This window comes from Schistocerca gregaria, chromosome 4 (genome assembly GCF_023897955.1).
Source record: "Schistocerca gregaria isolate iqSchGreg1 chromosome 4, iqSchGreg1.2, whole genome shotgun sequence".
In the NCBI taxonomy this organism is placed as follows: Eukaryota; Metazoa; Arthropoda; class Insecta; order Orthoptera; family Acrididae; genus Schistocerca; species Schistocerca gregaria.
Genome location: NC_064923.1, coordinates 760,123,043 through 760,149,122, shown reverse-complemented (window position 1 = coordinate 760,149,122; position 26,080 = coordinate 760,123,043). Strand labels below are relative to the sequence as shown.

The 26,080-nt window shown below is 40.6% G+C and overlaps 1 protein-coding gene across 1 annotated transcript in view; it reads right to left on the bottom strand.

Annotated features, from left to right (window-relative positions):
• LOC126267908 (dynein regulatory complex subunit 7-like) overlaps positions 1 to 26,080 on the bottom strand; it is a 283,625-nt gene that overhangs the window by 233,918 nt on the left and 23,627 nt on the right. The window contains exon 3 of the mRNA XM_049973218.1: positions 10,981 to 11,139. Coding sequence (XP_049829175.1) covers positions 10,981 to 11,139 — 159 coding nt within the window. The remainder of the gene's footprint in view (positions 1 to 10,980; positions 11,140 to 26,080) is intronic.

The window sequence follows — 26,080 nt, the reverse complement described above, 5'->3', positions numbered from 1 at the left end:
TGGGCGGTGGTGGGAGACTGAAAAGATAAGGCACGGGAGATTTGTTTTTGTATAAGGATGGGAGTGGTAATTAAGGTCAGTGAAGGCTTTAGTGAGACCCTCAATATATTTAAGAGTGACTGCTCATCACTGCAGATGTGACGACCACAGATGGCTAGGCTGTACAGAAGGGACTTTTTGGTATGAAATGGGTGGCAGCTGTCTAAGTGGAGGTATTGCTGGTGGTTAGTAGGTCTGATATGGACGGAGGCACTGATGTGGCCATCTCTGAGGTGGAGGTCAATGTCTAGGAAGGTGGCTTGTTGGGTTGAGTAGGACCAGGTGAAGCAAATGGGGGAGAAGTTGTTGAGGTTCTGGAGGAATGTGAATAAAGTGTCTTCACCTTCAATCCAGATAGCAAAGGTGTCATCAATGAATCTGAACCAGGTGAGGGGTATAGGATTCTGGATTTTTAGGAAGGATTGCTCTAGATGGCCCACGCATAGTTTAGCATAGGATGGTGCCATGTGGGTGCCCATAGCCGTACCATGGATTTGTTTGTACGTAATGCCTTCATAAGAGAAGTAATTGTGGGTGAGAATATAGTTGGCAATGGAGACTATGAAGGTGGTTGTTGGTTTGGAATCCATAGGGCATCTGGAAAGGTAGTGTTCGATAGCAGTAAGGCCATGGGCATTAGGAATGTTAGTGTACAGGGAGGTGGCATCAACAGTGACGAGCTCATGCCTGTGTGTATGTGAGTCTACTGCTGACAAAGGGCTTAATGGCCGAAAGCTTTGATTGTGTGAATCTTTTTATTGTGCCTATTGCGACTCAGCGTCTCCGCTATATGATGAGTAGCAACTTTCCTTCTCTCTTATTGTTACATTCCATCCTGAATTTTCCATTGTTTAAACCTATGTTTGTAGCATTTGTAAACTTAGAGAAAGCTTTTAACAATGTTGACTGGAATACACTCTTTCAACTTGTGAAAGTGGAAGGTGTAAAATACAGGGAGCAAAAGGCTATTTACAATTTATACAGAAACCAGAAGGCAGTTAGAAAAGTCAAGGGGCATGAAATAGAAGCAGTGGTTGGGAAGGGAGTGAGACAGAGTTGTATCCTCTCCCCGTTGCTATTCAATTCGTATATTGAGCAAGCAGTAAAGGAAACAAAAGAAAAATTTGGAGTCGGAATTAAAATCCATGGAGAAGAAATAAAAACTTTGAGGTTTGATGATGACACTGTAATTCTGTCAGACACAGCAAAGGACCTGGAAGAGCAGTTGAACAGAATGGACAGTATCTTGGAAGGAGAATATAAGATGAACATCAACGAAATCAAAACAAGTATAATGGAATGTAGTCAAATTCAGTCAGGTGATGCTGAAGGAGAATATAAGATGAACATCAACAAAATCAAAACAAGTATAATGGAATGGCCTAAATATGTCTGCTTGTGTCTGTGTATGTGCGGATGGATATGTGTGCGTGTGTGTGTGTGTGCGCGAGTGTACACCTGTCCTTTTTTTCCCCCTAAGGGAAGTCTTTCCGCTCCCGGGATTGGAATGACTCCTTACCCTCTCCCTTAAAACCCACATCCTTTCGTCTTTCCCTCTCCTTCCTGAAGAAGAAACCATCGGTTGCGAAAGCTAGTAATTCTGTATGTGTGTTTGTGTGTTTTGTTCATTGTGCCTGTCTGCCGGCGCTTTCCCGCTTGGTAAGTCTTGGAATCTTTGTTTTCAAGTATAATGGAATGTAGTCAAATTCAGTCAGGTGATGCTGAAGGAATTAGATTAGGAAATGAGACACTTAAAGTTCCCATTTGGGAAACAAAATAACTGATGATAGTTGAAGCACTGAGGATATCTAATGTGGACTGGCTATGGCAAGAAAAACATTTCTGAAGAAGAGAAATTTGTTAACACTGAGTATAGATTTAAGTGTCAGGACGTTGCTTCTAAAAGTATTTGTAGGGAGTGTAGCCATGTATGGAAGTGAAACACGGACGGTAAACAGTGTAGACAAGAAGAGAATGGAAGCTTTCGAAATGTGGTGCTACAGAAGAATGTTGAAGATTAGATGGGTAGATCACGTAACTAATGAGGAGCTACTGAATAGGATTGGGGAGAAGAGGAGTTTGTGGCACAACTTGACCAGAAGAAGGGATCGGTTGGTAGGGCACATTCTGAGGCATCAAGGGATCACCAATCTAGTATTGGAGGGAAGTGTAGAGGGTAAAAATCTTAGAGGGAGACTGAGAGATGAATACACTGAGCAGATTCATAAGGATATAGGTTGGAGCAGTTATTCAGAGATAAAACGGTTTGCACAGGATAGAGTAGCATGGAGAGCTGCATCAAACCAGTCTCTGGACTGAAGACCACAACAACAAATCTCCAGCTTTGTGTCTGTGAATCTTTTAACTTCTGGCCTCTTGTAAAACAATGCAGTTGATTAATCTTCCAGTCACCCTTTGTTCAGAGAAAAAGATTAAGAGAAAAATAAGAAAAACCTATTTCTGGTTTCCAATACTACACATCTCGATATTAGCATTTACTGAACAGATTTTTTCTAAAAAAATTAGAACATAATAAAATGCTGTGCACCATCATAAATGTTTACTGTAGCAGCTGTTTAGTATAACGGATAAGTCAGAAGCTTTTCCTTCAAGGAAGCAGATTTTTTTTCTAAATATTTTATGTAGTTTCAGTATTTACACATAGAAATAGAATATAGCACACTAATTATACCCTATCTGATCAGAAGTGTGCAGCTGTTTAATATAACGGAGAAGTCAGCAGCTTTTCCTTCAAGGAAGCAGATTTTTTTCTAAATATTTTATGTACAGTTTCAGTATTTACACATAGAAATAGAATATAGCACACTAATTATACCCTATCTGATCAGAAGTATGCAGACATTCTTCTGTAACATTAAACTGAGCATTAGATGAAATGAGAGGCAGACCTCCCACTTTCAAAGGAGGCGGGGAGTCGTGTACTGTCAGCACAGCATCAGTAACAGCAGCATGGGTCAGTCACAGAGCTCAGTGACTTTGAACATCAACTAACCATTGGATGTCACCTGAGTAACTAATCCACTGGGGACATTTCAACCCCTCTAATGCTGCCTAAACAGACTGTTGGTGATGTGACTGTAAAGTGAAAACACGAAGGAACAACCGTAGGTAAGCCAACACCAGGCAGACATTGTGTAGTGATGGACAGCGGCTGCCAAGCGCTGTGGAGGGTGGCCGTAAAAAGTAACTGAAATCAACAAAAGGAATCACTCGTGAGCTCCACAGGCTCCACAGTACTACCAGCAGTCGAGCTAGTGCAGTCACTGTGTGTTAAGCAGATCTACGTATGCCAAACATTTTTGTAGTCAGTGCGAAGTGACATTCGAGGTGGTATGAAGAGTGATGGCACTGGGCAGGGGATGACTGGAGATGAGTGTTTTGGAGTGATGAATCATGCTTTACGCTGTGGTAATCTGAAGGAAAACATTACCTGCCATCATCCTTATGGACAGTAGCAATGCATGGAGGAGGCGGTGTTACAGTATGGGAGTGTATTTTGTAGTTAGGCTTGGTTCCCCTTATTACAATTACACAAACACTAAACATGGAAGAATATTAACACATTTTACATCATTGTGTACTGCATACAGTAGAAGAACAGTTTCGCTACAATGTACCAGTATTGTATGTATCAGCACAACAATGCACTTTGTCATAAAGCAGTTTCTGTGAGGCAATGGTCTATGGACAATAACATTCCTGAAATGGACTAGTCTGCCAGAGACCTGACATGACCCCAGTGGAACACCTTTGAAATGAGTTAGATTCCAGCATCTAACATCACTACCTTCCCTGATTTCAACTCTCGAAGAAAAATGGGTTAGCATTCCTCCGTAAACATTCAGACACTTCATTGAAAGTGACTCCAGCAGAGTTCACGATGCCAGAGAGCTGAAGGGTGGACACACTACATATTATTATCCACTAAAGGGTGTCCAGATACTTTTTATCAGATAATGTCGCTCGTGTTAACTTCATCTACAGAAGTAGTTTGAAAGTTACTATTTCCTGGTTGGTAACATACATAAAATGAGGTAAACGTGAGTGGTGCTTTCTCAAGGCCAACAGCCTTGCCGCAGTGGTAAACCGGTTGCCGTCACACCATCGAAGTTAATCCTTGTTAGGCTTGGCTAGCACTTGGAGGAGTCAGAAGCTTGGTACATGACACAGAGAAACATTTAATAGATAGCAGTTAACACTAGCTTTCAAGCTCTTGGTATTTTTCTAATAATACGGCCTGATTAAACAGTGGAAAATTCAGGATGGAATGTAGCAATATTATTAAATGAATAGTTGCTACTCATCATACAGCGGAGATGCTGAGTCGTGGGCAGGCACAACAAAGAGACTGTCGGAAAGTGAGTTTTTGGCCAGCAGGGCCTTCATTGAAAAAATGCAACTCACATACACATGACCACAGTCTCTGGCAGCTGAAGCCAGTCTGCAAGCAGCAGCAGATGGTGGGAGAGACAACCAGGTAGTAGGGTAAGGAGGAGGTTGGGGCAGGGAGGGGCGGGGGCAGCAGGGTATCAGAGTGGCACGGTTAAGTGTTGCTTGTGGGAGCATACCAGGACAAGTGGAGAGAGGCTAGAGCAGCTAAGTGCAGACAGTAGGTTAGACAGAGAGCAGGAGAGAGAGAGGAGGGGGGGTGGGGGGGGGGGGGGGGCGAGGGAAGCAGAAAAGGTGAGAAGTAAGAAGACTGCGAGTGCATTGGTCAATTAGAAGACTGTGTAGTGCTGGAATGGGAACAGGGAAGGGGTCATATGGATAAGGACAATGACTAATGAAGGTTGAGGCTTGTGACAGGACTGGAGTAGGTGGTGATGGGAGGATGTATGGGACAGGTCTTGCATCTATGTCGATTACCAGGATATGAGCCATCTCACAAATGTCACCTATCCCATCAAAGGCAGGGCTTACTGTAAAACCCGTCATGTGATCTACAAGCTAAGATGCATCCACTGTGCTGCATTCTACGTGTGTATGACAACCAACAAGCTGTCTCTCTGCATGAACGGCCACCGACAAACTGTGCCAAGAAACAATTGGACCACCCCATTGCTGAGCTTGCTGCCCAACCAAATGTTCTTCATTTCAGTGACTGCTTTACAGCCTGTGCTATCTGGATCCTTCCAAACAACACCAGCTTCTCTGAACTTCACAGGTGGGAACCCTCCTTGCAATATATCCTACTATCCCGTAGCCCTCCTGAACCAAACCTTCATTAGTCATTGTCCTTACCCGTATAGCCTCTTCCCTGATCCCATTCCAGCACTGCACAGCCCTCTATTATACTAACGCACCCAGTCTTTTTACTTCTCATCTTTTCCACAACCCCTCCCTATCCCATGCCCTCCGCCGAACCTCCTGACTGCACCTTACATCTCTCTGACTCATCCCTGCATCCTCTCACTAGCAATATTTTACTCTCCTCCACCCCTACTTTGTCACCCCCTCCTCACCCCAGCCTCCTCCTTACTGCCACCACCTATTTGCTTCTCCCAACATGCACTGCTGCTTGCAGTCTGACTTCAGCTGAGAGAGATTGTGGTCATGTGTGCGTCGTGAGTTGTGTTTGTGAACGCACGCGCGCACGCGCATTTGTGTGTGTGTGTGTGTGTGTTGTCTATTTTTGACAAAGGCTTTGTTGGCTGAAAGCTCACTTTCCGACAGTCTCTTTATCATGCCTATCTGTGTCTCAGCATCTCCACTGTGTGGTGAGTAGCAACTATCTATTTCATAATAGTACCGCAAAACACACACACACACACACACACACACACACACACACACACACACACACACATAAAAAGATGAGATACTCCAACTAGAAAAAGCGCAAGAGCCCAAAAGCCAATGTCAACTGTTTTGTATTATATGTTTCTGTGTGCCACACACCAATCCTCTATAGGTAAGTAGTTGCCTTTCCCTTATTTTATGTATATTTCTTGTTTATGTGTATCTTGACTCATTTACGCCACTGAAAAATAATGTCACTGACAGAAGCTACTGAACACAATACGTGAATGATGGTTGAATAAATGAAACCTTTAAATATGGTAAAAGAAGTTCTGGCAGAATGTAAATAATTTAGGAGTAAAGGAGAAAACTTATCGAATAGTGGAAGTGTTGAGTCACTGACAGGCACAAAGGAAAGAATGAAAAACTTCTTAGCTTTTGGATGAATCTTTCAATGAGCTACAGGACACACACACACCAGTGTGTGAGTGTACACAGGCTTACACGCACATACACACAATGTCAAGACTGCAGTTTGGCAGGTAAACTGGAGAGAGAGGTTGTGACGGGTGGGAGAAAGAGACAGGAAGTGGGAGATGGGGTTGGTGTAGGGTAGCTGAAAGCTTGGAGGGAGTGAAACTCAGCAAGTGCACAATATCGAGATGCATCTACATCTGCACCTACATCTATACTCTGCAAACCACCATGAACTGCATGGCACAGGGTACATCCCATTGTAGTAGTTACTAGGTTTTCTTCCTGTTCCATTCACATATGGAGCGCAGGAAGAATGATTGTTTGAATGCCTCTGTGCATGCAATAATTATTATAATCTTATCCTCACAATTCCTATGTGATCCAAGGCGTGGCAGGCAGCAAAAGACGTCCCCGGAGGCTGATCAGAACGCCTCCCCGGTGCGTGTGACACACAGGTTTCAGGTGCTGTCTCTCGCTGAGCCAGATGCAGCAGCCTGCCCTGTTTCAGAGGATGATTCTCAGCCTTCAAGGTCCAGGCAATCGCAGAGGGTGGGCTTATTGGTAGTTGGGAGCTCCAATATCAGCCGCATAATGGGGTCCCTTAGGATATGGCAGCTAAGGAGGGGAAGCTGCAGGTGGTGGCACATGTCGGCACTAATGACATGTGTCACTTCGGATCTGAGTTGAAGGCAGAGCTCACCATCTGAAGCATCGTCGACAGAACCGACTGCAGTCCTTTGGTGCAGAGCCGGGTGGAGGGTCTGAACCAGAGGCTCAGACGGTTTTGCGACCGTGTTGGATGCAGATTCCTTGACTTGCGCCATAGGGTGGTGGGGTTTCGGGTTCCGCTGAATAGGTCAGGAGTTCACTACACTCAGCTGGCTGCTACATGGGTAGCGGAGGCTGTGTGGCATGGACTGGGCCATTTTTTTGGTTAGAAGGCCTCGAGAAAGTATGGGATGGGCTGCAATCTCAAAGGGTGCGTGGCAAATACAGGACGTGCTTGGATCAAGGAACAGTCGGAATTGTAGTTATAAATTGTTGTAGTTGTGCTGGGAAAGTCCCTGAAATTCAAGTGCTAATAGAAAGCACAGAAGCTGAAATCGTTATAGGTACAGAAAGCTGGTAAAGCCTGAAATAAGTTCAGCGGAAATTTTTACAAAGTATCAGACAGTGTTCAGGAAAGATAGATTAGGCAGAATTGGTGGTGGATTGTTTGTGTCTGTCAGTAGTGGTTTATCTTGTAGTGAAGTCAAAGTAGATACTCCATGCGAATTGCTATGGGTGGAGGTTATACTTAACACCCGAAATAAGTTAATAATTGGCTCCTTCTACTGACCCCCAGATTCCGATGATTTAGTTGTTGAACAGTTCAGAGAAAATTTGAGTCTTGTAACAAATAAATACCCCACTCATACGGTTATAGTTGGTGGGGACTTCAACCTTCCCTCAATATGTTGGCAAAAATACTTGTTCAAAACCAGTGGTAGGCAGAAAACATCTTCCGAGAATGTCCTAAATGCTTTCTCCAAAAATAATCCATGAACCCACGCGAATTGTAAATGGTTGTGAAAACACACTTGACCTCTTAGCCACAAACAATCCAGAGCTAATAGAGAGCATCATGACTGATACAGGGATTAGTGATAACAAGGTCGTTGTAGCTAGGCGCAATACCGTTTCTTCCAAATCCACCAGGAACAAACGCAAAATAATTTTATTTAAAAAAGCGGATAAAGTGTCACTAGAAGCCTTCCTAACAGACAATCTCCATAACTTTCGAACTGACTATGCAAATGTAGACAAGATGTGGCTCAGATTCAAAGATATAGTAGCAACAGCGATTGAGAGATTCATACCTCATAAATTGGTAAGAGATGGAACTGATCCTCCATGGTACACAAAACAGGTCCCAACACTGCTGCAGAGGCAACGGAAAAAGCACGTGAAGTTCAGGAGAACGCGAAATCTCAAAGATTGGCTAAAATTTACAGACGCGCGAAATGTGCCACAGACTTCAATGCAAGATGCCTTTAATAGCTTCCACAACGAAACAATATCTCAAAATTTGGTAGAAAATCTAAAGAAATTCTGGTCGTATGTAAAGTACACAAGTGGCAAGATGCAGTCAATACCTTTGCTGCGCAGTGCTGATGGTACTGTTACCAACGACTGCGTTGCTAAAGCGGAGTTATTGAACGCAGTTTTCCGAAATTCCTTCACCAGGGAAGACGAATGGAATATTACAGAATTTGAAACACGAATAGCTGCTAGCATGGGTTTCTTAGAAGTAGATACCTTAGGGGTTGCGAAGCAACTCAAATCGCTTGATATGGGCAAGTCTTCAGGTCCAGATTGTATACTGATTAGGTTCCTTTCAGATTACGCTGACACAATAGCTCCCTACTTAGCAATCATATACAACTGCTCGCTCACCGATAGATCTGTACCTGCAGATTGGAAAATTGCGCAGGTCGCACCAGCATTTAAGAAGGGTAGTAGGAGTAATCCATCGAACTACAGACCTATATCATTGACGTCGGTTTGCAGTAGGGTTTTGGAGCATATACTGTATTCAAACATTATGAATCACCTCGAAGGGAACGATCTATTGATACGTAATCAGCATGGCTTCAGAAAACATCGTTTTCGTGCAACACAGATAGCTCTTTATTCGTATGAAGTAATGGTCACTATCGACAGGGGATCTCAAGTTGATTCCGTATGTGTAGATTTCCAGAAAGCTTTTGACACCGTTCTTCACAAGCGACTTCTAATCAGGCTGCGGGCCTATGGGGTATTGTCTCACTTGTGCGACTGGATTCGTGATTTCCTGTCAGGAAGGTCGCAGTTCGTAGTAACAGACGGCAAATCATCGAGTAAAACTGAAGTGATATCAGGTGTTCCCCAGGGAAGGGTCCTGGGACCTCTGCTGTTCCTGATCTATATAAATGACCTGGGTGACAATCTGAGCAGTTCTCTTAGGTAGTTCACAGATGATGCTGTAATTTACCGTATAGTAAGGTCATCCGAAGACCAGTATCAGCTGCAAAGCGATTTAGAAAAGATTGCTGTATGGTGTGTCAGGTGGCAGTTGACGCTAAATAACTAAAAGTGTGAGGTGATACACATGAGTTCCAAAAGAAATCTGTTGGAATTCGATTACTTGATAAATAGTACAATTCTCAAGGCTGTCAATTCAACTAAGTACCTGGGTATTATGAACAACTTCAGTTGGAAAGACCACATAGATAATATTGTGGGGAAGGCGAGCCAAAGGTTGCTTTCATTGGCAGGACACTTAGAAGATGCAACAAGTCCACTAAAGACACAGCTTACACTACACTCGTTCGTCCTCTGTTAGAATATTGCTGCACGGTGTGGGTTCCTTACCAGGTGGGATTGACGGAGGACATCGAAAGGGTGCAAAAAAGGGCAGCTCATTTTGTATTACCACGTAATAGGGGAGAGAGTCTGGCAGATATGATACTCGAGTTGGGTATGGAAGTCATTAAAGCAAAGAAATTTTTTGTCACAGCGAGATCTATTTACGAAATTTCAGTCACCAACTTTCTCTTCCGAATGCAAAAATATTTTGTTGAGCCCAACCTACATAGGTAGGAATGATCATCAAAATACAATAAGAGAAATCAGAGCTCGAACGGAAAGGTTTAGGTGTTCGTTTTTCCCAAGCACTGTTCAGGAGTGGAATGGTAGGGAGATAGTATGATTGTGGTCGATGAACCCTGTGCCAAGCACTTAAATGTGAATTGCAGAGCAATCATGTAGATGTAGACGTAGATGTAGAATGTCTCTTTTGTGTGCCTATTGACAAAACAGCACTATTCAGTGGGTTGTCTCCTTTACTGCTAAATTATTTACACAAAAGTTTTAATATTATATTCTAAATCACACAAACCATGCATAATGATTGATAATTCCACACAGTAAACATAAATATTGATTGTAATGTTGGCAATTTAATGTACTAACCTTACTTATAACGTGCCAAATTTGTCACAGAAGGATGGTAACAGAGAATTAAATGTCCCATACATATTTAGATGCCCCCATCATGTGCATTACATGTTTAAATGAAAGAGACCTTTCAGGAGTTTGAAATAAATCAATGATGTATTAACGAAACACATGTTTACTTCATTAACTCGAAATGGTTCAAATGGCTCTGAGCACTATGGGACTTAACATCTTAACATCAGTCCCCTAGAACTTAGAACTACTTAAACCTAACTAACCTAAGGACATCACACACATCCATGCCCGAGGCAGGATTCGAACCTGCGACCGTAGTGGTCACGCAGTTCCAGACTGAAGTGCCTAGAACCGCACAGCCACACCGGCCGGCTCACTAACTCTACAAGTCACATTAGCTAGTACTAATGATACTACTGAAACTGCTAGTCAACTGTTAATTACTCTTCATAGATGTAACAATATCATTTCTCACACCAGACCAACGGTTAAGACTCCATACTTGTATTTAGGAAGAGCTGGTTACAAAATATTATCCAGAAATCTTGAATTACGCAAGTGCAGAAAACAATGGCCACAATGCTCAATGGCCACAGCATATCTTCCCTCATCTTAGTCTAACTGGGAAAGGACACCAACTCTAATGATTTCCTTCTTTCTGTCACACATTCTTAACAGAGTCATTACACTGACAACTATATCATATCATACCTCAATAGCACGTCGCTTCTCTTCCTGTCTCTTTCGCTCATCATCTGCTGCTCGTTGTTTTTCCCTTCTGTCCATTTCTATCAGAAACTGGCTGCGAAGATCAGGAGGAGGCTCTACCTGATATTTGGAAACTACAGTTTCCTGTTTCTCTGGTTCTGGCTAGAATAATAATAAAATAATAACTTCAAATTAGTCTGTAATTAGTGTAGTTAACTCATGGAATAATACAAAAAATCAGTAAGTCAGATTAACATTAACAAGAGAAACCTCTTTTGTGATCCAATAAGGGGTACATATTCAGCACTTTTTAAATAAAAAAAAATAAAAAAGAGAGAGAGAGAGACCTAGCATCTTTGTGGATAAGTATTATAAACCATTTTATTTTTAAGTATGAATACTGCGAAAGATTACTCTAAGCAATGTGAGATTTAATGAATAATTATGTGGAGCATTCAATTGAGAAATGACGATATTTCAGAATACGTACTGAATTAAAGCACTTATATTCAGTGATCCTCTGTTTGTCAGAGAATGGTACAATGAGAGGTTGGTGATGGTAGAAATTGCTGAGAACACTTCTTCATGGAAGATGATTTAAACAGCCAAAAACATTCAAAAGGTACTTAATAAGATTCACAGATAAATGTGAAATGATGTTCAGTTGTTGTGATTGTCAATCCAAAGACTGACTTGATGCAGCTTTCCATACTGGTCTATCCTGTGTAAGCCTTTTCATCCCTGGATAACTGCTGCAACCTACATCTATACTGCCCGACAAAAGAAGTGAAGAACTGAGAATGGGGGGGGGGGGGGGGGGGGAGAACAAAATTAATCTTTCTTAGCTGAGAGTTATTTCAGTTATTACAAAATTTAATCAAATTAACGAAGAACTTGGCAGAATAAGCTAACTTATTAGTAAAATTTTGCACTCCCTCTAGAGTGGATGCATGTGCTGATTCAATTAGGAAGGGAGTTATAAAGCCATTGTACCCTCTCCTGAGCCAACCTGGCCCACAACTCTTGTAACTGGTCCTCAATATCCTGAGACATGTTGTATCTGGAACAGATATGTGAATCTCGTTGGCCTTGGGAGTACCTCAACATCACACAGACCATTCGTAGAGGCACATGCCATGTATGTCGAACATGGGCTATTGAAAAATGGCACCATAATACAGTCACGTGTGAGGTAACACATGACAATGCAGGATGTCTATGCTGCTGTGCCATCAGAATTCCTTCAGTCACCTAATGACCATGAACTGAAGTAATACATGATGTGATGCCATTCATCAACCGTGCATAGTTCCTGGTCACAGCACCACTCCCTATGTAGTCATTTGTGTTGTGGTGGTAATGGCAGCCTACACGAGACAGTAATTTGCTAGTGCAGCTACTGCTAGTTTTTGACCAATGTTGTGTAATGACACAGCATATTGCAGGGAATCCATTACTTGTACTTAAATGGCAGGCACAAATATGAAGGGGTTTTGATGTTCCTAGTGTACAATACAGCACATCTGTCTTCTGGTGAACAGACATGGTTAACTGGAATCTTGATGACTGGTATGCCTACCTTCACCTTCCTTGCAGAGCACTGGGCCATTGTCACATCCAAATGCCCTACATATCTGGATATTGCACAATTCAACCAGTAGGCCAAATGAAGACCAACAATGAAGTCCTTTTCAAACTCCGTTTGGTACCATCAATGCTTCCTCATATGAGTGTGTGGCATTTGCATGTCTTCACAGAGATAACACAACATCTGACACTGCTTACACCCCTTATACGCCCTATGAGGCCTGGTACCAACAGTAAACATGAACAACACTAATGCACTCTGTTAGCTGTTCCACTAGTCACAGAGATTTAAAGCTCCAATCATTTATATACCATCTGATGGTGTGTACATACATGAAGTTACACTGATGTCTGACCAAGTTTCTGAGTGTTTTACTTTTTTGTCAGGGAATTTATACGAACCTGACTACTGTAGTACAACCTTAATCTTCCTCACCTATTTCTATGCACCACACTTCTTTCCATTAGCATGCAGACATGTGCTTAATGCCTCAGGATATGTCCTATTAAAGAACCCCTTTCTTTAGTCACATTGTGCCATTATTTTTTTTTTTTTTCCTTCCAACCTGAGTAGGTATTTCTTCACTAATTATGTAATCTACCTACCTAATTTTCACCATACTTCTGTAGCACCACATGTCTAATTTTCATCATCCTTCTGTAGCACCACATTTCAGAAACTTTCATTCTCTTCTTGTCTGACCTGTTTATTATCTACGTATCACTTCTGAACAGAGCAGTACTAAACATAAACACCTTCAGAAAAGACTTTCTAAGTCTTACATCTACATCCGATGCTAAAAATTGTTTTTCTGAAACACTTTTATTGCTGTTGCCAGTCTGTATTTTTATCCTCACTACTTTAGTCATCATCAGTTGTTTTGGTATTCAAATAGCAAAACTCATCTAGTATTTTAATGTATCATTTCCTACTGTAGTTCCTTCAGTATCACCTGATTTAATTCAACTACATTGCATTACGTTTGTTCCACTTTTGTTGATATTCATGTTAAACATCTTTTCAAGTCACCGTAGTGGTGCAGTTTTTAAAGGCTGCTGAAGGATAGAAAGCTGCTTTCCTGTTACTCATGATGATATGACTGATACTCCCTCAGACATTTCTGTTTCAATGTAGTTGAGGCTAATGTCCATACAATGGGAACAGAAGCCACAGCAACTCATCAGTTGTACCAAACGCTTTATTCACAGTTAGACATGAGATTTACACCATGACAGTGACAAATAGGCATCCACATCCTGCACGCATGGGCTTGCAGCAAACCCCAGATTACATGGAGTTGGCAGAGCAGTGATGGACATGTTGGAACCGGCTTTGTAATGCCCATTGTCATAATTGCACTGCTTAACATAATCAGCCAGAGCAGCATTTCATTACCATGCCAATTTTAGTATACTAGCACAACCATCTCATCAATGACCAATGGTATTGTGATGTTTAAAGCTTTCCCGGCATACTGATTATTCCACGAAATATCGTGGCAGAATGTTACAGATATCCGGCAGTTCTCCAGTGTTTTTATGGAACAACCAATGGTATTACTGAACTCAAGTAGCCCCTAAGCTGGCATCATAAGGCTGAGGGAACACCATTCCAGTCCTCCCACTAAAGAAAAATTGCTGGCAGTGCCAGGAATTGAAGCTTGGTCCTTTGCTTAACAGCCATTCACACTGACCACTGGGCTACCGAGGCACTTACCACATAAGGTCACCTCACTATGGCCTACTGCAGCACTTTCGGTGTAGCATCTGCAGGCATCTTCATGACTATGCATCAGGCACCGAGGACTGTGGGTTCAATACCCACTCTTTGTCTGCTGTTGTGGATGCAACTCGTCACTATAAAACAAATACCTCTAAGCTGAACTTGATTGAAAGTGCCTTGTCTACCCGTTACAGAACCCGAGACCTTGTGTTTGATGTCAGAAGAGCTAATGTGGGCTACAATGGAAGTTGGACATTCACATGGAGCAACAATGGCAGTGGCAGTCCAGTAATGACATTCAGCAAAATACAACTAAGTGTTGACTATAAATATTATATGGTCTTGTAAGGTGGGTTTTGGCAGTAGCAGACGATGAGCAGGATGGCATCAGGTAAGAAGGTATCAGCTCAAGAGGCAATTCACCACTTACTTGATCAGATTGCTTAAATGTGAGCAGATAACATAGTTACATAGGAATTAGAGAGGTTATGGGAGAAGAGACAGGAACAGCCCTCTAGTCCTCTCCTAGTATAATCATATCTGTCATCGATGAAAGTACCGCAAAGTTAGTGACTACTGTTTTAGGTAAATCAGGTGAGGATGTTTTGACTTTCATGAACAATCTACTCACTGCCATGAACTAAGAGGGTGGAATGACTATCAGCTGTTGAGAATAGCTTGGTGGAAATTAACAGGAGATGCTGGGGCATATGTGATGTGCCATGAGAAACTATAGAACACTAGCTCCTTTCAGGAGCTCCTTCCTTGCAGGAAGGGCTGTTGAAATTATATCAGAGGAAGAATACTACTAGGTATTATCAAAAGCCACTAAACAGTGTTACACAGAGGCAAGGGGGCATGGAAACCTTTACAGACTGAATTATGAAGTAAAATATTAATACTTATGAACTGACAGATAGTGACAATGCTAACAAAGTCGTTCTTCAAAAGGCAGAGCAGATAGTGTCAGACGCATTCCTGTGAAGTTTACCAGGTGAAATTTCATGTAAGGGGTGTGTAGTATTACTGAAGCCATTAAACAAGGCTAGGCAACTACAATGGCTTTGACAAAAATAGATGTGGTGACCAGACTCAGGGAAAGCAGGGTGGTTTTTAATGTGAAAAACACATGTCATCAATATAGTCAAACTCGTCATATTTGGTGTAACTGTAGGATATCTCAGTGTGGGAGGTGTAAGAGGGGTCAACACTTGGAGTGGGACTGTCAGCATAGGTTTCCAATGACACAGGGAAGATGGTTGCAGGATGAAGCTCACAGTATAGTGCAAAACAAAAATGGGAATGTTGTGACACCATGCAGTGCCCCATGTAAATCTGAGCACAGTAAACCAGTATATGGAATCACTGGCAGATTATTGTATGAAATGTTGTGCAGGAGTAAGGGTACTTAAGTTTCTATTGGACACAGGATTGCAGGTATCAATGGTAAGTCTGGGGTAATGAATTTGTACTTCCTTAATTGTACATTCAGTGGTGTCAATGGGAGAGATGTTAGATTAGATTAGTTTTTTGTTCCATAGATCTGTGCCGAGGAGATTCTCGTGGATGTAGAACATGTCAATTTATTTATTATTTTTTTCTTTTTTTTAAAGCTGAAATAACAATACTAATAGTATGAATATACATACAATACATCAATTGTTTCTATTAAAAAATTCGCCAATGGAGTAGAAGAAGTAGGGCACTAGTAAGCCTTTCAGGCTCCTTTTCAGCTGATCTTTATTTGTAACTAAATTTTTTATGTTTGCTGGCAAATTATTGAAGATGAGTGTTCCTGAGTACTGGACCCCTTTTTGAAATAAAGTAAGTGCTTTTAAGTCCATGTGCAGATCATTTTTGTTCCTGGTATTGTATGTATGAACTGAGCTCTTTGTTGGAAAAACAGATATATTATTTAGAACAAATTTCATTAAGGAATAAATATACTGAGAGGCAGTAGTTAGCCAACCCAGTTCTTTGAAGAGGTTTCTACAGGACGTCCATGAATTTACTCCACAAATAATATGTATTACACGCTTTTGGACTCTGAAAACTTTTGTTTGACTTGAAGAGTTACCCCAAAATATTATACCATATGACATTATGGAATGAAAGTAGCAAAGTATGCAAGCTTTTTCATTTTTATGTTGCCTATGTCTGCTAACACTCGAATTGCAAATACAGATTTGTTAAGGTGTTTCTGCAGTTCTGTGGTGTGCTCCTCCCAACTGAATTTATTATCAAGTTGTAATCCCAGGAATTTGAGACTGTCAACCTCTTCTATCTGCTCTTCTTCATACTTTAGACATATTCTGGGTGGAAACCTCTTACAGGTTATGAATTGCGTATAGTGAGTCCTTGCCAAGTTTAATGTCAGTGAGTTGGCTTTAAACCATTTATTAATACACATGAAAATATCATTAGCAGATCTTTCTATAACTACACTTGACATACTACTTATTGCAAAACTTGTGTCATCTGTAAACAAAACTAACTCTGCTTCTGGCAGTGTAACTGATGAGAGATCATTAATGTACACAAGAAAAAGCAATGGCCCTAAGATGGATCCTTGTGGGACACCATATGTAATTTCTTCCCATTCTGATGATGACTGATGACTTAATTGACTAATCCCTTGCACTGACACCCTTTGTTTCCAGGTTAGCAAGGCATGACTTGAAGCATTTTGCAGCACTGCCCATGACACCATAGAATTCTAATTTATTTAAAAGGATGTTGTGGTTCACACACTCGAATGCCTTTGACAAATACAGAAAATACCTACTCCTTGTTACTTGTTATTTAATTCATTAAGTACATTTTCACTATAGGTGTAAATAGCCATCTCAATATCAGAACCCTTCAGAAATCCAAACTGTGTTCTTGATAATATGTTATTTGTGGTCAGATGGTTGAGAAGCTGCGTGTACATTACTTTTTCTAAAATTTTTGAGAATGCTGGCAAAAGTGAAATCGGTCTGTAGTTTGATGGTATCTCTTTATACCCTTTCTTGAATAGAGGCTTAACATCTGCATTTTTTAGCCAGTCAGGAAATGTTCCAGTTATAATTGACTGGTTACACAAGTAACTCAGAATTGTACTAAATTCACAAGAACATGCCTTAATTAACTTTGTTGATATTTCATCGTAACCACTAGAATGCTTTGTTTTTAAAGATTTTATTATGGAAGTTATTTCTTTTGGTGAAGTGAGTGACATATTCATGTACCTGAAGCTATTTGTAAAGACTAGTTTCAGATATTCGAGGGCATTATTTATTGATCCTGACAATCCCATTCTATCAATAGCGGATATTAAGTACTTGTCTAATAGATTTGCCACACTATGCCCATCGGTTACTAATGTGTCATCTACCCTTAGTGCTATTTGCTCCTGTTCCTTTCTGGTTCTACCAGTCTTCTCTTTCACTATATCCCATATTGTTTTTATTTTGTTCCCTGACTTTGCTACCCTTCTTCTTGTAGGGCATTTGTTTAGATGTCTGAATTGCTTTTTTTTTAAATATTTTACAGTATTCCTTGCTTTTAGCTAAATCATCAGCATTGGAGCTATTCTTGGTTGACAGATACATTTTCCTTTTTGTCTTACAGAAAGTCTTTATTCCTTGTGTAATCCATGGTTTTATTATAGACTTCTGTTTAATTGGAGTAACTTTGAGAGGAAAACAGTTTTCAAACATGGTGCTGACATTGTTCATGAATGTGTTATATTTTTTATTCATGTCATGAGCACTATAAACATCTTTACAGTTCATATCTTTGAGCAGTTTTCTAAAACACTCAATTTTTGGTTGATTGACTACTCTCCTGTACTCAGATTTAGCAGTCTTGATAATCTGCTTAGAATTTACATCTAAAACAAGGAGCTGCATTTCATGATCTGATAGTCCATGTATAACAGGTTTTATGATATGATTTTGTTCCTTTGATTTGTCTATAAAAATGTTATCAATGGCTGTCCTTGAGGATTTAGTGATCCTAGTTGGAAAGTTTACAGTGTGAGTTAGATTGAAAGACAACATTACTAACTGCAGTAAATGTTTACTGGAAGACTGCATTAGAAAATCTGTATTAAAGTCACCAGCAATCAAAATTTCTTTGTTTCTTTCTGCTAAATAACCCAAAAGAGCTTCCAGATGATTTATGAATAGATTACAATTTCCTGCAGGTGCTTGGTAAATAGTTACTATTATATAGGATCTGTTATGGAACTCTACTTCTGTTGCACATGCTTCTAGATGCTGCTCTAAACAGAATTTATTAATGTCAATGTTCTTGAATTTATGGCAGTTTTTAATAAATGTGGCAACTCCTCCTCCATCCATATCTTCTCTGCAGAAGTAGGAAGCTAGATTAAATCCTGAAATGTCTAACATATCTATACCAGTGGTCACTTGATGTTCAGAGAGGCAGATTATGTCAATTTGGTTAGATGAATTCATTTCATCGATACAAATAAGTAGTTCATTAACTTTATTTCTGAGCCCCGGAATGTTCTGGTGTAATAAATATAACTGATACTGCATACTAATGGGATTAAAACTGCTTTGACGAAGATGAACTGGCACTACATTCACTTGGTTTGGCAGTAATAAATTCCAAGTGGGAGGGAAAGAATTTTGGCATTGTGTGGAAGTACATTCTAGAGTTGTCAGCAGCTATGATGTCACACTTGGCCTGGAATTTCTGAGTAAACATGATGCCAAAGATAGCCTGGAACAATGCTTAATAGAGCTGGAAGATAAGTCATTCCATTTAAGCACTACTGCCAGTAATGAAGTGCCACAAGGTTCATTTTGGAACAAGGCAATCCAATTAAATTGCGGTTGCTTAGTATCAGCTTGCATGGTAAAATACTGAAATATACAGAGAAACTAGTCTGTGTAGACATAGGAGAAGTTCAGCATTTGTCACATGTGCAAGAGACTGACAGAAGCAGGGTAAGGGTCATCAGCATGGACCATATCAGTTCAATGGAAGTAGAGATATCAAGAGGTTGTGATGTAGCAGATTGGCACAATATTTAATGAAATGCACAATTCTGAACATACGGAAGAATGCGATACTACCATGCAATGTTTACACAAGTTACATATGTACAGCGTTTGTAGTAGATTGTAGATAGCTGGATAGTATCACTGCATGGAAGGGCATAAACGAAACACGGTCATATCTTACAATGAAAATAGAAAACAAAACCTATACAACAGTAAATGCACATGCATGAACAAATCATAAGAACTTTAAAAAAAAAAAAAAAAAAAAAAAAAAAAAAAAAAAAAAAAAAAAAACAGGAACTGAAAAATTTTTGGTCCACGCTGGATAAGGTAGTGACAGATGTGGACAAAAGAGGTGTCACTATTTTGCTAGGAGATTTTAACTCGCCAATAGGCACGGAAAGGAAGTTTAGAGATCCTATGGGAGATTATACAGCCCACAAGAGAACAAACAAGAATGGTCAGAGAATAGTGGACCTATGATGAGAGATTAGTGGACCTATGTAGAAGACACAAGATGAGAATAATGACCACCCATTACAAAGCTAAGACAAGTAAGAAAACAACGTGGGTCAGCCCTGGAAACATGACTGAGGAAAAACAGCTAGACCACGTAGCAATCCGTGACAAGAATCACAGAGATTATGAACACAAAAGTGAGGAAAAATAGCAGGATAGAATCAGATCACTACCTTGTTGAAATAAAATGTAGATGGATACCCAACAGAACAAGGAAACACTGGACCATAAACACTAGCAGAATCGACCTACATCTTCTGAAAAAACACAGAGCTGAGTGTGCAAAGAGAATGGTAGTTCAGAGTGATTGGAAGAGAGTGAAAGATATGATGGAAGAAGAGGCCATGCAACTGGCTACTAACAACAAGAGTGGTGGATGGATGAATGTGAGAATGTAGTCGAGCAGTCGAGACCAGGAGGAAAGCATGGATAAAATAGCAATCTGGTAAAAAGACTGATCAAACTTCCAAAATGTGAGAAAAATTGCTAGCAAAATGATAAGAAATACCAAGAGAAATAGATGGAATGAGAAACTTGAAGAAGCAAACACAGTCTGCAAAGAAACACAAAATCATGAGTTGTCTTCAGAGAAATGCTGAGCAGAATTTAAGGCCTCGAGGCAAAAGAACCCTTCATTATATGACAAGATGGCACAATAAAAATTTGCGAGAAAGATGTGTGTGAGGAAATGGCTAGGTATTTCAGGGATTTGCTGAATGCAGAAGAACTGACAGTAAAGTTGACACACTTACGCTCTAGAGACGAAAGTCAGGGTAGTCTAGACAATTCACCCAGCAGGACAGAAGTCGCAGAGGCAATTAAAAACCTCAAAAACAACAAGGCATCAGGCAATGATGATATCTGTGCTGAAGAGATCAAGTGGGGTGGGCCTGAAATAGAAACAAGTATGTACAATATAATAATGGAAATCTGGAGAAATAAGAAAATTCCCATAGACTGGAAAGAAGCCATTATAATACCACTGCACAAGAAAGGGGACAAGAAAGTACTGGATAACTACAGGGGAATACCTTTCTTAAACATATGGTACAAGGTTTTGTCAAGAATCTTGCTGAACACAGTTGAAGAACAACTGGGGTCGACAATAGAAGAGTACCAGTGTGACTTTACAAAAACGAGGACAGAAAAGATATTTGAAATAAAAAGTATAATAGAACACTGGCACAGGGAAGGAAAGAAAACAATAGCGACATTTGTGGACTTCCAAAAGACCTACAATTCAGAATGAGATTTTCACTCTGCAGTGGAGTGTGTGCTGATATGAAACTTCCTGGCAAATTAAAACTGTGTGCCCGACCGAGAGTCGAACTCGGGATGTTTGCCTTTCGCAGGCAAGTGATCTACCATCTGAGCTACCGAAGCATGACTCACGCCCGGTACTCACAGCTTTACTTCTGCCAGTACCTCGTCTCCTACCTTCCAAACTTTACAGAAGTTCTCCTGCGAGCCTTGCAGAACTAGCACTCCTGAAAGAAAGGATGCTGCGGGGACATGGCTTGGCCACAGCCTGGAGGATGTTTCCAGAATGAGACTTTCACTCTGCAGCGAAGCGTGTGCTGATATGAAACTTGCTGGCAGATTAAAACTGTGTGCCGGACCAAGACTCGAACTCGGGACCTTTGCCTTTCGCGGGCAAGTGCTCTACCATCTGAGTTACCGAAGCACGACTAAAACAATGAAAAATTCCCAAATTCTAAATAATTCCTGGTTTTTTTCCGGATCTCCCAGTTGTCCCGGGTCGTATACACCCTGTTATTTAACCTGGTTTTGGATGAAGAAGTAAGAGAGTGGAGACAACCAAATAGTAACATGAAGATCAAAGGTGTGCAAATAGGGTACAATGTCAAACATAATTCAACAGTGGATGCGTGGCATTTGCAGATGACATGTCACTCTTAAATGAGACAGAAGAAGAAGCAAAGACAGCACTAAAAATATAGCCAAAACAGCAGAAAAGGTCATACTCAAGATTGCATATAAGAAGACCAAGACATTGAACACTAAGTTTGACTGGAAGACAGATGAGCAAGCAGTTGAGAAAGTCAACAGTTTTTGTTATTTGGGGGAGAAGATAACTGGCGGCATACAGAGCAACAGTAGCACAGTAGACAGGGCACAGCTTTTGCTGAAGCTTCGGTATGTGGTGGAAACAACATATGGCAAGAAAAATCTGTCACATAATGCCAAATTGTGACATTACACAACAACTGTAAGAAATGCTGCTCCGTATTCATCAGAAATGATTTGGGGGAGTGGAAATTTTTGAGAGACATACAGGGCACCAAAATATATGGGAGTATCTGGATACACAGAACACGACAGGAACTGTATGAAAATATTGAACCCATATCGAGCAAGATACAGAAGAGAAGGTTACAATTTGTTGGGTACCTCATGATGGTGGACGAGGAGAGGTTGACTAAGAAGACATGGAATGCAAGATGTCATACGGGAAACAACTAGGTGAAGGAAGTCAGAAATGACTGGAAGGCTGTAGGAATAAAGGAAAGGAATCTGCTAACAGTAGTACAGGACAGGGAGAAGTATAAAGGGTTGGTGGATGGTCACAGGTGGCTGGACACCAAAATCAAAGTTGTCTTAACAGAAGAAGAAAGAAACAGAAGAAGTGATGGAATAAAGAGGTATTGGGAAGAAAGAAGACACGCAAAACAAGCTACACATGATCCTGAAGGGTCCTAACGAAGCAGAGGAAGAACAGGAACTTCATTGGTAACAATGGTGGATTTCTGTATTGATAATAAAAAGCTGATTTAAGATGAATCATGCTCAGTTAAGATTAGTTCTAATTAATTTATAGAGATATTGAAATACAAACAAAAATATGTGAAATGTTATGTAAACAAAAGGTCAGTTTATGATTTGTGAAATTTATATGTAGAAATGTTATAGTAATTATGATACAGCCAACTGTTAAGATATGGGATTTATGTAAGGAATAAAAGTAACACTGTATTTGTAAATTAATTAAGAGAAATAATTAAGATATTGTTACTGATGTACATTCCATGGAACTTATATGTGAAAACTGTAAGATTTCAACATGCTGTTTCAGAAACATTATAATGAATTGTAAAGCTGAACTCCATAACCAGTTTTGAGAAAGCAACAAAATCTCAACTGCAAATTCAATTACCTTCAATTTTAATAATGTGTAATGTAACTTCATAATTGATATTAAAAAGGATAACACTTCATGATCTGCAAAATTATATTTATGTGATCACAAATTGGCTTTCAGCTTCTCTGGGAATCTTCACCTGAATTATTAACATGTTATGCCAAGCACCAAAGGGAAATTAATTTAATCTTAACTTTGTAGTTATCCGAACCTGTATAATCACCCATGGTGGTAGCCATATTGTGTCAGTATGTGGTTAGTTTTGGGGTACTGAATCCATGTCCATCTTATCTGTGTTATGATACAATAAACATATACATATTGTTGCACAGCAGCATGGTAATTAAGTTTGGAAATAAAAGTTTGGTAGAACCAGCTGATACGACATTAAATGGAACATTTTTGTTGGCTATGCAATGGTGGCACAGCCAATGTCTCAACACCCAGAAGAGCTGAAGTAAAGACAGACAGGAATCTTATTGTCTCACAGTGTGTGAGAGGGAACATCAGGAACACATGATTCAGCCCTCAAACAGCAGAGCACAGCAGACACTCTAATCTTCTGTAACAAGACTGCATATGATAACTACACCTACGGATCTCGTAAAAACACCTTTCAGGATGCAAACTTTGCATAAAGGCGTGCTCCGAAACTCTGAAGTGAAACATTAGGCCACACAAGAGCACTGCCAAGTTCAGAAAATGGGAGCACATTCAGTCACGCGTACAGGGAGGAACTATGTCATCAACTGCTATAAAACCCCTGCCTTTCATTCACTCACTCTCAGAGTTAGGCCATTCCATCTGCATCACGAATACTGGTGAAAAGTCATCTCCACTAATTGCAGGATGCCTTGGTGAATACAATGAAGCGTGTATAGCCACCACCACCTCAGAGTCCATTGCTATGAGTCCACAGTAAGACTTTCCCATTATGGAGCCACAGCACTGACCTCAGACAGTACCTGGGCCTGTAGATTCCTCGTCGGGTGCAGATGTCCAACCTTGCATCGTTGGGTGACACAGGCTCAAACAGCCACTGCTAGGCAGTGGTGGGAAAAAGACCAAATGATTGTAGACGTTCATAATAAATGACTGTTAATCCCATTATGTCTCATCAGCATCTTAGTGCTCCACAAGATTACTCATCCTCACCCTTTCCTCAACCTCATAATAACAACATGACCCCAGCCCAGGTTGCTACAACGATGCCAGGAACTGGTGTTTTGCTGCTCTGCACACAATAATATTTAAAAAGTGTTATGACTGTTTCAGCTATGTTATGTTTTAGGTCAACTCATCATAAATTGCTTGAAATACATAAAAACGGACACAGCTGAAGTTTTAGGTGGAGAACTTGCAAGAAACCTGTGTTACTCATGTCAATCTAACCATCAGTTATCATCAAGTTAAGTAATTGAAATGTAGCCGTGAAAGCTGCTTACATTTTAAGGTTCACTGATAGGCAACCTGAAAGTACTGGAGGCGAAAAGTTAGGTATGGATTTGAATATACACTGTGCCACTCCATAGTACTTCCCATTAAAATTTGGTTCAAAGGTATCTACAACCTTCCTCTATAATGATGCAAAAGCATGAAGTCCTGCGATGTCACTTTCAGGCTCTGCAACGCTTCAGATAGAAAAGTGTCAACACATGAAAAAAACAAAAAAATTGAAAATAAAATAAAAGGCCAGAGCTCAGAAGTTCATCTTAGGTGTACATTGGGTTCATAATGTCACATTGGCATGAAATTTCACCACATTTCTGCCCGATGCCATCGTGGACAAGTCACATGATAAGAAGGTCATCGCACCCCACTCTTACCTACATTTTACCCTTTCTTCTGACGCCTCCGCAATGGAGGTTAGAACCATAATGGCCAGCATTGAAATCACAGAGTTTCCTTGTGTGTAGCCAAAGAAAACGTTTCAGACACACCACCACTCAGAATCAACATGAAAAGGTCTCAGCATCTTGCATAAAGTGTATCAATGGAACCATCCCTTCCCTTGAGGCATTGATTCCCACTCATTTTGTGGTTGAAAATGACAGTTTGCAGTGCGATGAGCAGCCGGATGACATTCCTGACAACCTTTGACACTGCTGACATCCCACAAATGCTTCAATCCTTCTCTAAGGACATTGTGGGCTAGCAACACCACTGAACATAGTGTGACTGGAATTTCTGCCCTGATGTACAGTGTGGAACCAAAGGGGGCTGTTCAAGCCATTAGAGAAAATTTGAACATGACCTCTAGCAGGAAAGGGAGCTTATAATTTTCTAGCCTTCCTGTTTGATGCCGTCCTGTGGCATGATTATGGAGGGGTGTGAGATTACGACAAGTAAAACAGTAAAGGGTTCCTTTAAGACCCCCAGTTTGGCAACACCCTCAGGGTCACCTGTCCACATTTGTGGAGTAGTTTAAAAATGTAGCTGTAGAGAGAAAACCAATTACAAGAATCCTCTGTGCCTGCAGGCAGGCATACAATTGAAACTTTTCTATTCCAGCATGCCTACTACCTGGTAACCAAAACTTTCTCTCGGGTGGTCTCTGTGCAGCTACATTTTTAAAGCGCTCAACAAATGTGGGCACTGACTGTATTGTCAAGCTAGGGAGTCTTAGAGGAACCCTTTGCCATTTTATACATGTATGTGTTAATCTCACGCCCCTCCATGATCACGACACAGGAAGGTGCAAAACACAAGGACTGAAAAAGCAAAAGCATCCTTTGCTCCTTTGAATCACGTTCAAATTTTGTCGAATGGTTTTGAACGATCCCTTGTGGTTCCACACTGTATAGCACAGCAGAGCTTGGAGTTTCACAGTATTCCAAAGAGCTGTGATCAGGTTCAATAGGGTTGCTAGCCCATGATGTCCTTAGAAAAGGGTTGATGCATCTGTAGGTTGCCATCAGTGTCAAAGATTATGAAGAATGTCGCCCTGCTTCTCATCGCACTGTGAACTGCCGTTTTCAACTGCAAAATGTTTCATTGACACCCTTTATGTAATCCTGGAAGGCCTTTTTGTATCGATTCTAAGTGGTGACGCATCTGAAATATTTTGCTATGAGAAAATCAAATGTTCTCAATGCT